The sequence below is a fragment of the Lygodium microphyllum genome, chromosome 9 (genome assembly GCF_053477565.2).
Source record: "Lygodium microphyllum isolate KBCC chromosome 9, Lygodium_microphyllum_v1.1.10, whole genome shotgun sequence".
NCBI lineage: Eukaryota > Viridiplantae > Streptophyta > Polypodiopsida > Schizaeales > Lygodiaceae > Lygodium > Lygodium microphyllum.
In genome coordinates, this window is record NC_141143.1 from 110,377,664 (window position 1) to 110,391,089 (window position 13,426).

General features: G+C 38.8%; 1 protein-coding gene across 1 annotated transcript; it reads left to right on the forward strand.

The window, feature by feature from the left end:
- The first annotated feature begins 1,114 nt into the window (after positions 1-1,114).
- LOC148031421 (uncharacterized) lies at positions 1,115-4,117 on the forward strand. The gene is made up of 7 exons (XM_087685754.1): positions 1,115-1,612; positions 2,504-2,532; positions 2,630-2,786; positions 2,902-2,972; positions 3,276-3,387; positions 3,475-3,575; positions 3,791-4,117. The coding sequence occupies exons 1-7, from the start codon at positions 1,168-1,170 to the stop codon at positions 3,851-3,853; spliced, it is 978 nt and encodes a 325-aa protein (XP_087541880.1). The 5' UTR covers positions 1,115-1,167; the 3' UTR covers positions 3,854-4,117.
- Positions 4,118-13,426: the final 9,309 nt, after the last annotated feature.

Here is a 13,426-nt window from a genome sequence, read left to right on the forward strand (position 1 = left end):
TCTCTATTCCTTGCCCATCTTTTGTCCATTGCACTATGTAACTTCTAAAAAAATTTCATGACTTGGCATACAAAGATTTCTACATCAATCGCATTTCTTCTTCACTAGAGTAGACACCATTCTAATATGTCCTTTCAAGTATAAGTAGTAGCATGTGAACTTGGTTTTTTTGCACATGCCTTCTCAGTTGTAGATAGATCCTTCTTATGCTTAGTTAATAACTCACTTGTTACCTCAATATCATTTGCTTCCTTCACTATGCTCAATCTCCTTCACAACATCCATAATCAATGAACAAGGCTCAAGCACAATATGGTTATCTAATAGTTTTGACATGTGAGTTGTACATCTTGTGTAAAATACATCCACTATAAAATTCAAACATACTTTTCATTACACTAACTTAAAATGGGCACACCTTTGAAAGCCTTTTAAATGAGACTCTTCTTTGGAATAATAGAATTTTTCACAACCTTATTGGAAGGGTAAGCTCCCTTGAGCAAGATTTTGAAGCTTTCAAAACCAAGGCATGAGCATTTTACCTTTGATAGAAGAATGTGAAAATTTATGCACATCCAATGAAGAGTCACAATTAAAGAATTTTCAAGAGTAGACATATTTTTGCATGGGGATTTTTATGAGAATATTTATATGAAATAGATTGAGAGCTTCTTTGTATGCTCCTAGGAAATGGTATCATAAATTTGATGATTTCATGAGATCTCAAGGATACACAAAGTGAGATAAGTTATTGCTTATACACATGGAAGGCTATGGATAGCCTTATGATCTTGATCCCTTATGTGGATAACATGCTCTTTTGCTAGGAAGTCACTCTTGAATGACATGCTCATTTGCTAGGAAGTCGCTGATGGATGTGGATGCGTTGAAGAAATGGTTGTGCGAAACCTTTGACATGAAGGACTTGAGGAATGTAAGATAATAATGTAGGGTTAAGCTTCAAAACCACAACCGAGGGCGGCCCGAATCGGCTGCCTTATTACATGCTGATGGATCTTTAAAAAAAGAAAAAGGAGACGACGGTTATAATAGAACCTGATAGTTAGCTTAAGCAATCATTTTTGGACTATCGCAGGGCACGTTATATTGCAACGTTATTCTGCATATGCATGCATGCAGGCTAGCAAGCAAGAAGAATAAGAAGAGATGGTTGATGAAGACGACGGCGAACATGAAGGTCGTCTGGGCGATGACGAGACGGCACTGCAGTCAAGTATGGCGATGGCCTCTATCATGAAAGGCACTATGAACATGGATTTGGGCACGATCGATGCAGACGATAGTACGTCGAATATGCAGTCGATACATACAAGGGGGAGGAGGAGGATGTTGGACTATATGATGATGAACATGTGCCCGAGCGAAGTCAATATTATGAACGATATAGATATTGGGGGGGCTGATTCGACGCTGTCTCCTCTCTTGAGGCTGCCGGGGCGAGAGACGGCAGCCGGGCGCGCGCTGTTTGCTCTGTTCAAGGGCTATGACATTGCCAGGAAGAGAGGCAACCAGTACTCTCACCTCAACGCCATTCGCATCCGCCGCCATCAACTGCATAAGAAGCAACAGCAGCCGTCCCCTGATGCCCCCGGTACTCTCTCTCTCTCTCTCTCTCTCTGTCTGGTTGCTCTAGTGCTAAACCACTCATTTCATCCACTCATGATCCTATCGCTGCCTTCTGGTTACCATATATTCCAACCTATCAACGACATTGCGTCACTCGTTTACACACACTATCTCGTCTCCACACACACACACACATGTTGGAATAGTTAGTGTAAGTACTTTCAATTTTCACGTTTGAATCCACGAATTAGGGTTTAAAACAGGAAATTGTAGGGTTTGTCTTAAAGATTCTTGGGCTTGTTCCTACCATATAAGAACCATTTTCTTCTTCCTCCTCCTCGTGCTTCTCTCTCTCTCTCTCTCTCTAAACCCTAAGTCATTAGCCCATCATTACTTGCATCACCAACTCTTAGGCACGATCTCCTTTGTTAATGAGACCACATATACTTATTTCACAACCTTGTCTTTCACTATATAATGGACAAACGGAGCAAATAAATATCTCTTAGTGTGTATACATTATAAACATTGATGCTATACATTGGAATGATAAATTAAATCCATTGTATTACTTTTAGCACTTACATTGTCTAATGCTTCATCTCAACAATACTATCCAATATGATTCCTTCCTTTTTTCATCCTTCGAATGTAATGTCTCTCTTTTATACACACAAAGAAAAGAAATGTCATTGTATGTGGTTAGCATGTTTGATGTGACACCATTTCAAAGACCAAACTTCTTACCTATTACAATCTAATGTACCATTACATTACATACTTCACATTGCACTTTTAGTTGCATGTTCCTTCCTTCTCTCTAGCACAATCCACTTCACAAATAACATCATTCATAGTTATGGATTTATTGATAAATGTTGTTCCCACTTTACTCTAATTCTTGCTCCTTGCTCAGATTCCAATACCCATAAGTCACCTCTTCAGGTACTTGCACCCCATCAGCACATGCTTGGTTGAACATTTTTTCAAATGGCAAGAATATTGAAATATGTGAATCATCCTTCACATGGGGTTTTGGTAGAAACGGTGTGTCAAGGTTCCACGCTTTCGAAAGAAGCTTGATAAAGACAAGCCACAACAAACAATAAGCATTCCTCTAGGTAGACGACCAGCTTCTGAAATCCTCAAGCAACTTAAATACGACTTGAAACACAAAGAGCTTCCCCCTTTCCCCACAAGTGAGTCTATTTCTCTTCCTATTCAATGGTTGAACTAGTTTTTAGAAAGATCAAGAGTTTCTCCATGTAGTTTTATTGATCATGTGTGGTTATTGAGCGCGTGTTCATGGCACAGAACCTCTTCTTGATGATAATGAGAAGAAAAGATTGGCATTATTGTTTGAATGGAGTGGCCGCATTGACAAAGTAATCAAGCCACATTTGTAACATTGCATACAATTTACAAAATCCATATTTTTACCAACATTTTTTTAGGAAATCATCAAGATGCTTACACTATCACAATATGATTTTGGTTATTCATAACCTGATATGTTGATTTACTTACATGGTCATGTAGCACAAGCTTGCATTCATGGACATTAGTTTGTTTCATTCAGCTTATCTTCATGGACTTTACTTTGTTCCATTAATCCTACTTTCATAGATTTTATTTTGTTTCATGAATGGTTGCACTACGCCAAGTACTAATTTTCAAAATGAAATTAGGAGGAGCTTATGAATGAAACATCTCAAAGTGAAGTAAAGCCTACGCAACTCCAAAATTGTAAAGTAGTTCAGCTTGGGTCACTTGAAGAAATGGAAATCTTGATGGATAGAAGTAAGTAATATTTTTTAAATAGGCCAATGTAATTATTCCTTAAGGTTCTTTATATAAAACTAATGAATCCTTTGTTGCCTTGACCAGTTGCAAAAGAGATTGAAGATAGAGAAGATTTCATAAAGGAGATGGAAAAGTTTGGTCAATCTGAGAAGTACAAAAATCAACTTTGCTTTGAAATCCAACAGGTAAAGATATATGCTAGAAATATGCATTGAAGACATCCCTTCTTTCAATAATCTCTATCTTACTTCTCCCAAATCCCTCAAAAGAATTGTATGCCATAAGGTAATGATTATTTTTTTGGTGTTTCATATTATTTATTCTACAAACATAAATCCCAAAATTTAGAAAATATAGGATGAAGTTACTAAAACATTTACAATCTACTTTGTGCATTTAGAGAGTGAAACAAATGAAGAAGCTTGATCAACTCATCAAGGAAGAGCATGACAAGGGAGAATAATAATGAGCTATTTTGAGACAACATTCAAGATTGTACACTTCAAAGAACATTTCTTGTCTCTTGTTCTCCATCTATTTTTATCTTGCAAATCTTGGAAGCATGAATAAAGGAGCATGATGCAATTAAAAGATCATAAAAAACCAAACTGTTACAAATATATACATGCTCACAAACATGTGTACATGATCTTGAGGGGGTGCATCTTATGTTACTATTCACATGTGTTCAATTGGTATTCTAAAACATGTTGTGATGTAATAAAATGATTCATCTTTCTTAAGAAACTTATAGGTTTTTTCCCCCCAATTGCAATTTAAAAGACCCCTTCTATTAGTGTAAGGCTATACATTTTTCCAAATATTGTCTAATAAAATACCCCTCTTACAGAAGTCATATGATATGAGTATAATTTTGGAGATGGAGATTATGTTCCTAAATCACATGCTATTTATATTAGAGTTTATGATTAATTTTATGATACATGATAAGTTGAAGAATGTAAAATATGTGCTTGATTTTCATCTCAATATGATAGCTATAAGAAAAGCATTTACTAACATGCAAGGCTATACAATGTTTTCTCCATCTCACTATCTTAACTATCATACAATATTCGTAGATGTTCAAGTGGCATTGTTTTGCAAACTCCACGAGGGAGGGAGATAGAGAGATGTGATGAACTCGAGAATGAGATTAAATTGCCTTACTTGGGGGATCTCATTACTTCTTACAAGATGTACAAAAGCCATTGGGATTTTCCTTGTTGATCCCTAATGGCATTCATTTAGTTGCATTGGGGTTTTAGCTCTCTTTGGGAAGCCTCTATTTGGTCTTTCTTACATGGGCATTGTGTGAGGGTCCCTCAAGTGGGTGGATGGTCACACCTTCCCCTATCTGATGTAGTACCCAAAATTTGTGAATTCTTTAAGTTCTATGTTCCTCTTCAATTTGATCTTCAATTCCATATTTCTTCTCTTTGGCTATTTGCAAGTTTTGGTTCTTGCATTCTATCATCATTAGTAATCTCAAAAAATTCTCTAATCCGAGTTACATGAGCCATTGTTTTATGTTTCTTCCGCTTTTTTTGTTAAATGTGTATTCTTGCTTATTTTATTAGTGATTATATAAAGACCAATCCATTTATGTTGAAGTGATTCATTTAAAATTTTCCTCTTTTTAATTTGGATAATATATTAGCAATATGTCTCCACTTTCAAACTCTTTATGTACTCTACTTTCATCATAATATCATTTTTGTTATCCTTGTGCTTAGATTATTACAAATTATTATATTTATTGATGGCTATTGTGTTTTTTGTAATTCCAAGACTCACTAGTGGCACCTTTAGGTTTATTAGGTATTTGTAATAGTGAGTTTTCCTAAGGAAGAAGCATGGAGCTATACACATGCACATATAAGGAAAAACTTCATCTCACTTGTTTTGTAAGGGATCTATATACATGAAAATGATTTCTTTCTTTTTTTGTTTAATCTTTCTATTATACAATTAGTTTGTGGATGTAATAAACCCCCCCTTTTGCATTCCCCCCCAAAAATAATTAACACTATTTCAAAATTTTTTACTTTCCCCCTTGTTGACCATGCCAACTTGCAGGAGAGAGGGGAAGTAGAAGTGGAAGAAGAAGTCGATGATGATGTTGAAGATGATGAGGAAGAGGGGCACGTGTGTGCCACCTCCCTCCCCTTACCCCCCCCCCCCCACTATCCCTTCCCTAACTCAGTGACAGACTGCAGCCATTTTTGGCCGCCTAGGTGGAGGGTCCGGAGAGGGGCACTATCACCCCCCATAATACACCCCCTCACCATAAAGACCCCCCCCTTTGTCCAATTGGGAAAAGAGAGAGAGAGAGAGAGAGAGAGAGAGAGAAAATATACTTTTTGAAGCTTCCAAAGAATCCCCATCATAGAGACCCTTCATACGCCTATCCTCCAAGACTATTTTGCCTATGGGTATCAAGTGCTACTTACCCAAGAGTGCGTAAGGACCATCAAAGTGCTAGAAATTCTACATTGCTTTGCAAAAATTTTCTACAATCTAGGAATAGCTACCTTGCAAGCATCCATAATAGTCCATGCACACATCTATTGAAGAAGGCCTGAGTAAACAATGGCTCCAAAGCGAAAGACGATTCAAGTGAACCTTGATCCCACATCAAATGATGGAGTTATGGGTCAAGGAACCGCAACACTTAGTAACCAGGTGCATTCAATTAATTTTACTCCAATAGAAATCATCTTAAAGGAATAATAAATGGAGATCGATTACGTTAAGTAGGAAAAAATTATTCATGCTAAAAATCATGATAATAAGCCACCAATTATGTTGCATTAAAAATCATGTTGGAGGTTGTACTTATATTCACCTTAGCAAAAATTATGGATTTTATCACACTAAAAGTAAGTTATAGAATGTAACATTTGCATAATAGACTTCACATTGGTGCACACATAAATGTAACGTGCCTGCCTATTGGCTGTCTAGGCATGTTTTTAATGGTCTATCGAGAGAGGAAACTAAGTGCCACTGCCTATCACTCCCATGAAATGTTATGGGGTTTGTCGCCTAGGGTCTCGCGATTCTGCATCGCAATAGAACATTCATGACTGAACCCACTAGGATCGACCTGGAATTTGGGTTTCTAGTGGACAAGGTCTCTTGACAGCATTCTAGTGTCAGAATTTGGACATCTTAATTTACATAGAGATACCCAATCTGAAGTAGATCCATGCCGCACTTGGTTAAAAGAGAATGGGAAACGAGAGGGATGCGTCGCTCAACCTCTTTGCCCGTAGGGCGTAGTCCCATTCCAGTCCCCTAAAATGACATGATCCGTGTTCTTACTTATGATACATAAAGGTCAAACGGTGATAAAACCTTATGAGAAGCCTCCTAGTTCTCTGTGACCACCCGGCCGTAGGACAAACCCGACAGGGCTCTGCCCACCCGTTTCCCTTGATAGCTTTAGTATTCTAATTAGGACCTATCATATTTATGTATGAAATTCAAAATTAGCTTCTTTCATTAGGCCTTTTAGAGAACAGAGTTTATTCGTGTATTTTACAGCACTGACACGAAAACAAAGCAAGCAGTCCTTTTGAAAAACAAGTTCTTTAACTTATCTTCAAGCTAATCTTTGTCTCGTGCCCATTCAGGAGAAATTATATATCCCTTTTGTCCAATAGAAGTTCATGGTCCAAATCACATGGAACTATAATTTCTATCCTTATCTAGAATAGGATCTTCCAACGCCCCAAACGTTGGGCTCACGGCAGTCTCCATCTCTATCACGAACTCAGAAAGGGGTGTCCAGGTCTCCTCTAACCCCAAGCAATCTAGGAGTGAGGCATAATTTCTGCGACTGGCCTTTATACCACTTGGCCTTCGGCTTGTAAATCAAGCAGTGCCCTCATGGGTTGAAACGTGGCGTGACCTTGGAGATGATCCACCCGTGCAAAATATCCTTCCTTAATTAATCCAATTAAGAATCAAGCATAATCAAGGCAATCAGCCTAATATCATGTTCCAAGAAAACATTCATTAATTCCCCATGGCAACTTGTCATCACATAGACCCCTACCATGCATTTACCATCAAGCACTAGTACTTGGAATAATCATTCAAATTTTATCCCAACAATTAGTTTAATGCAAAAAGCCTTTAAGACAATGTTAGATCAATCAACAAAACAAAGATATCCTTTTCCAACATTGTAGGAATAGTCACGATAACCTTGCCTTTGCATATTTACTCTCCCCCTTGAGATCATGAGCTGTTCTATGTAAAATTTACTTTAACACCCCCTTCTTTCATATAAGGTTTCAAATACTCTACAAGACATAAATTCTATTAATCACTTACATGGATCGATAACCTAGCCTTCTTTCCAAAGAGTAGTGATCTTTACTTTAGCTTGGTCTTCTCAATCCCTTGAGCTCTCTACTTGCCTTCGGGGGCTAAAGTTGTGTTCGGATCTAGCCCAATCCAAATAGGATTGATAAACATAACTATGGTTATCAATCGGAACCCAAGGCATTCTTAGTCTTAGTCCTTATGGTCATTGTTTATATTAACTACGCATATCATCAAGATCCACATTATCTAATGGATTCGAGATTGGATTTCCCTTAGGCTAGATAACTTATCATGCAATCCTTCAAGCGTGCAAGCTACAACATACTTTCAATGTGGGGAAATACCCACCTATTAATTTTACGAAAAAGGAGAGTTGACAATACCTTGAAATACTATTATGCTAAGTGTGAGTTTTTGCATAGCCTCCAGATACAATTGACTCCTCTTCATATCCACGCTTTGCAACTTTATCCTTTGAATGTAAGAGATAAAACCTATCCCTTCCCATGACCTATTAAAATAGCTTCATTAATTAAAAAGAAACCTTTTATGCAAAGTTGTTTGTTTATGCAATTTACCCACAGACATACAATCAGAATAAAATAAATTCATTGATTATGTTCCATATGTGTGTTTTCTTGCACATACAGGAGAAAAGTTACAATTTTACGTGTTGCCTCATCCGGTGCATCTACATGTCACCAATATCAAATTCACCTATAGCTAGGGTTTTTAGGTGTCCCAAGTAGAACTTGGGCCATACAGGGGACCAAGTAGTTCCTAGGTGTTTAAAGGATTTACTAGCAGGAGTCCCCTTGGCACCTTAACCACCTCCTACAAAATACGATCCCTATTGGGAAACCTCTCACCAGAACCACTTCTCTCCCTCTCTTACTCTTCTTTACTCTATATTTCACTTCCCTCTCCTCTACCTCTCATTCTCTCCTTCACTACCTCTCCCTCTCCTTCTCTTTCTCACAATTTTGGTAGCAATGGGGGGGGGGGGGAAGAAGAATAACGGGTCTCTTGAAATGAAAGGAGAGGAAAATGATTTATAAGGAAGGATGGTGATGATTAAGGGGGACAAAAGAAAGAGGATTATCCCCCTTTCTAAGCGGGGGTTATAGGGAGGGGGAGAAGGGTATTATGGGGAGGGGGTGTGTCACAAGGCCCCCTTCCTTTTCCCCCATTTAGGCAGCCAAAACGACCTTTCCACCATGCAATTCATAATTTTTCGAGGAGAGGGAGTGATAGTGGGGGTTTGGAGGTGGCATACATGTGCCCCTCCCCCCATCATAATCATCCTCTTCTTCACCTATCTCGACTATATGTTCAGTTCCCTCCCCCATATTGTAGTTCAAGTCCCCCTCCATTTTGTGTTTCAACTCTCCCTCCGTCTTATGGTTCAACTCCCTGTCCATTTTGCGGTTCAACTCCCCCTCCATCTTGTAGTTCAAGTCCCCCTCCTCTTGTGGTTCAACTCCCTCTCCCTTTGTCAACCGATGGCTTTGATAGTGGGGACAAAAGGTAAGTAAAAAGATTTCATTTTTATATCAAAAATAAAAAAAGGGGGGAAATTTATGGTGACGATGTTACAAAATAGGCAGGAAAATAAAAATTGATGGGGAGCGATAGATTATTACATCATTCCCCCCTTATGGAATCGAGATGTCCTTATCTCAAAAGGAATTAGGGGTATTGTTGGTTGAGAGTACCGTCATCAATCCATGTGGCATCCTCCTCTCGATAGTCCTTCCATTGGATGAGACATTCTTTGAGGGTTCTACTCCTCAATCTCTTTTGCCGAGTGTTTAGGATTGTGTCTGGCCAGCCCAATGACTCCTTGGCTTGGCATTACAACTTGTTGATCATTGAGTATATGGCTAGGATTTGATTCCTATTTCTTTAGTAGGCTAACATGGAATACATTGTGAATCTTTATGTTCTTAGGGAGTTAAAGTTTGTAGGCATTGAGCCCTAGGCATTTGAGGATCTTGTAGGGTCCACAATACCTTGGACTCAGTTTCTTAAATTCTCCAAGTGATAAGAAACTCTTCTTGGATCGTACTCAAATAAAAACCATATCTCCTTCTTTGAAGAGTCACTCTTTTCTATTTAGATCCGCATAGGCTTTTTGCCTATCCTTGGTAGCTCTAATGTCTTGTCTGATGGCCTTAACCTGCTCATTCATCTCCTCAAGCGTTTTCTTGGAAGCTTCTACCCTCAAGGTAGGATCTGAGAAGTTCAATGGGATACAACAATCATGCCCATACAATGCTTGAAAAGCTATCATTTGAATGCTTTCTTGATAGGAAGCATTATAGGTAAACTCTACCAATGGTAGATATTGGATCCATTTCCTAGGTCGCGACAGCAATGTGCCCTAAGAATGTCTTCAATGACTTGGTTGAATCTCTCCATTTTGCCATAAGTTTAAGGGTGATAGGCTGTACTAAAACAAAGTTGAGTCCCAATGGCCTCAAATATCCCTCTCCACAAATGAGATGTGAAGAGGGAATCGTGGTCACTAATGATCCTTCTAGGCAATCCATGAGTTTGAATATCTCCTTGATGAACAATTTGGCAATATCTGAATCTTTATAGTTTTTCTTGGCTAGAATGAGGTGTGTAACCTTAGTGAGAATGTCTAATATAACCATAATTGAGTTGTATCCTCCTTGCATTAAAGGTAACCCGACAACAAAGTCCATGCTAATAAATTTCCACTACATCTAGGGAATGTCAAGAGGTTGTAGATTCCCATGCATTTTGACATGTTCTCCCTTAATGCGCTGGCAAGACAAACATTCCGTGACATGTTTGAGCACGTCTCCCTTAAGCATTTCCCAACTGTAGCTCCTCCTAACTGTGTTGAGGGTCTTGACATATCCGGGATGGCCTAAAAAGGAAAAATCATGTGCTTCCCAAAGAATTCTCCATTTGAGTTTCTTGCTTGAGGGTATGCACAATCTTGTCCTAAAGTAGACAAGTCCCTCAGTGAGATAGAAAATTCTTGATACTTGACTTTGAGTTTAGGGTCTTGATCCTTTTCCAAAATCTCTTTCATCATCCTAAGATATTCTGGGCCATGGCTAGCTTCCTCCTTAGCTAGTTCAAGGATTGGGTTGCTAGGCACTGATACCATGGTTGCCAATGATTTTGCCATTGAGGGTTCCTCCATAATAAGAGAGTTGAGAAACGCTTTGTGACTTAAGGCATCAATGACTACATTCTCTTTGCCATGCTGATACTTGATCTAAAAGTCATATTCTTGTAGAAACTCAATCCAACGGTGTTGCCTCATATTGAGGTGAGTCTAGGTGAAGATCCATTTAAGATTCTTATAGTCTGTGACCAAAGAGAACTTGTTACCAAGCAAATAGTGTTACCAAGCAAATAGTGTCACCAAATTTTGAGAGCATGAATAATTGCTAATACCTCCAGGTCATGGGTAGCATAATTCCTCTCGTGGGTTTTTAACTTTCTCGAAGAATATGCTATACCATGACCTTCTTGCATTAGTACACACCCTACTACAATAGAGCTAGCATCTATGACAACTTCAAGTTCCTTGCTCAAGTCAGGGAGTTTTAGAATTGGTGCTATCACTAAGCCATGCTTGAGTTGATCAAAACTTGATTAATTAGTGGGCATCCACACTATGAAAATTTGCTTCTTCAACAAATTTGTAAGGGGTGTTGCAATTAGGGAAAAGTTCCTAATGAAGATCCTATACCAACCTATTAATCCAAGAAAGCTAAACACTTCTTTAACAGTAGTTCGTGGAGGCTACTCTTGGACATCCTTGACCTTAGTAGGATCTACTGAGATTCCTTCACTTGACACAATAAATCCAAGGTATTCAATCTACCTCTTAAGGAAGGCACACTTTTTCCTCTTAGCATAGAGCTTATGAGTTCTCATGGTCTCAAGGACAATGCGAAGTTGGGATTCATGATCCTCCTCTTCCGTGCAATAAAACCAAGGTATCATCAAAGAAGACAAGCACAAAATCATCAAGATACGGTCTAGAAGTGTCTTGCATTAGCGTGTTAAAGGTGGCAGGGGCATTAGTTGATCGGAAAGACACTACTGTGAATTGGAAATGACCCTATCTTGTGTTGAATGCCACCTTAGGAATATCTTATTCTTTGACGCAGATTTGATAGTATCCTGACTTCAAATCAATCTTGCAAAAGATTTTTGTTCCCTGCAATTGATGAAGTAACTCATCTATCCTTGGGATAGGATATTTATTCTTGATGGTTACTTGGTTCAAGACTCTATAATCAATGCAAAGGCAAAGTGTACCATCCTTCTTCTTTTGGAACAAGCCTGGTGCTCCCCAAGAAGAATTGCTAAGGCGTACGTACCCTTGGTCCAATAGTTGTTTGAGATGTTCCTTTAACTCAATAGCTTTCGAATTGGACATCTTGTAGGGCCTTTTTGTGACCGGTGCAACTCCTCGTGTTAGCTTAATCTTATGATCCACTTCCCTAGGTGGTGGTAATTCAACCAACTCTTCTGGGAACACATCCACATACTCTTTTAGCCAAGATGGTTCTTCATTGGTGTCCTCTACCTGTTCCGGTTTGTTTAGCTTGATCAAGTAGATGAGTAATCCTTTCCTTATTCCTTGAACTATTTGTGTTGCCTTAACTAAATGGATCTTGGTTTACATGCTTCTCCTTGTGTTGTTACATGTTCATCTTTAGGATTACAAAAGGAGACTTGTCTTTTCCCACAATGAATGTGAGCATCATTGGGGATTAGCCAATCCATCCTGAGTAGGCACTCACAGACTCCTAGATTCGTTACCTTGAACTTAACCAATGTGGGTTCATTTTCGAGTAGGAATTTCACCTTAGCAGTTTGTCTAGTGCAAGTGATTTCTCACTCATTTTCTAGTTTGACAAGCAAAGTGGGTGCAACTACAGTGGCTATCCCTAACCTTCTTGCACAAGTTGGTGAAATTAAAGAATGAGTGCTGCCACAATCAATCAGGGTTTTTAATTTATTACCTTAGTAATCCGATGGTGTTTTGATCACTGCGAATTGGCAGTTTGGCCCCTTTTTATGGAGATCGGCATGAATGGATGTCGTCTCAATCTCAACTTCCACAGACGGGTCTTCAACTTCGTTGATTTCCTTAGAGAAGATATTGGAAGTTTTTGCCCTTTCCATTGTTGCATGTCCACGACCATGGGTAGCTCTAGCCTAGCCATTGAATTTTCCTTGGCGACGCTCTCCACCACGTTTGGGACATTCCCTTTTGAAGTGTCTAGGTTCATTACCGTGGAAACAACGCATGCTTTGATCACTTCGTTGAGTAGGGACAAAGTTACTGATTGCATTTTCCCTTGGCTTATTTTGTTGACCTTGAATCTGTCCTTGTGCCATTTTGAATTGAGCTTTCAACATTCATGGATTCTGGTATTTGTGAGACCAGGGTCTATTATTTTTGGGCCTCGACTGGACTTCTTGGGCAATCGGTCCCTCTCTTATCAATGCATCTTGCAAGTCCGAAGGACGCATTTATTCCAACCAAGTGTTCATTGGTGGGTTCAACCCATCACAGAACTTTGAAACTTGTTGGAGAATGCTCATGTTCAGAGTGTATTTCAACAAGGAGACAAATCTCAAGTAGTATGCTTCTAGAGACATGCCCAACTCTTTCCATTTAAATAATTCATTCATC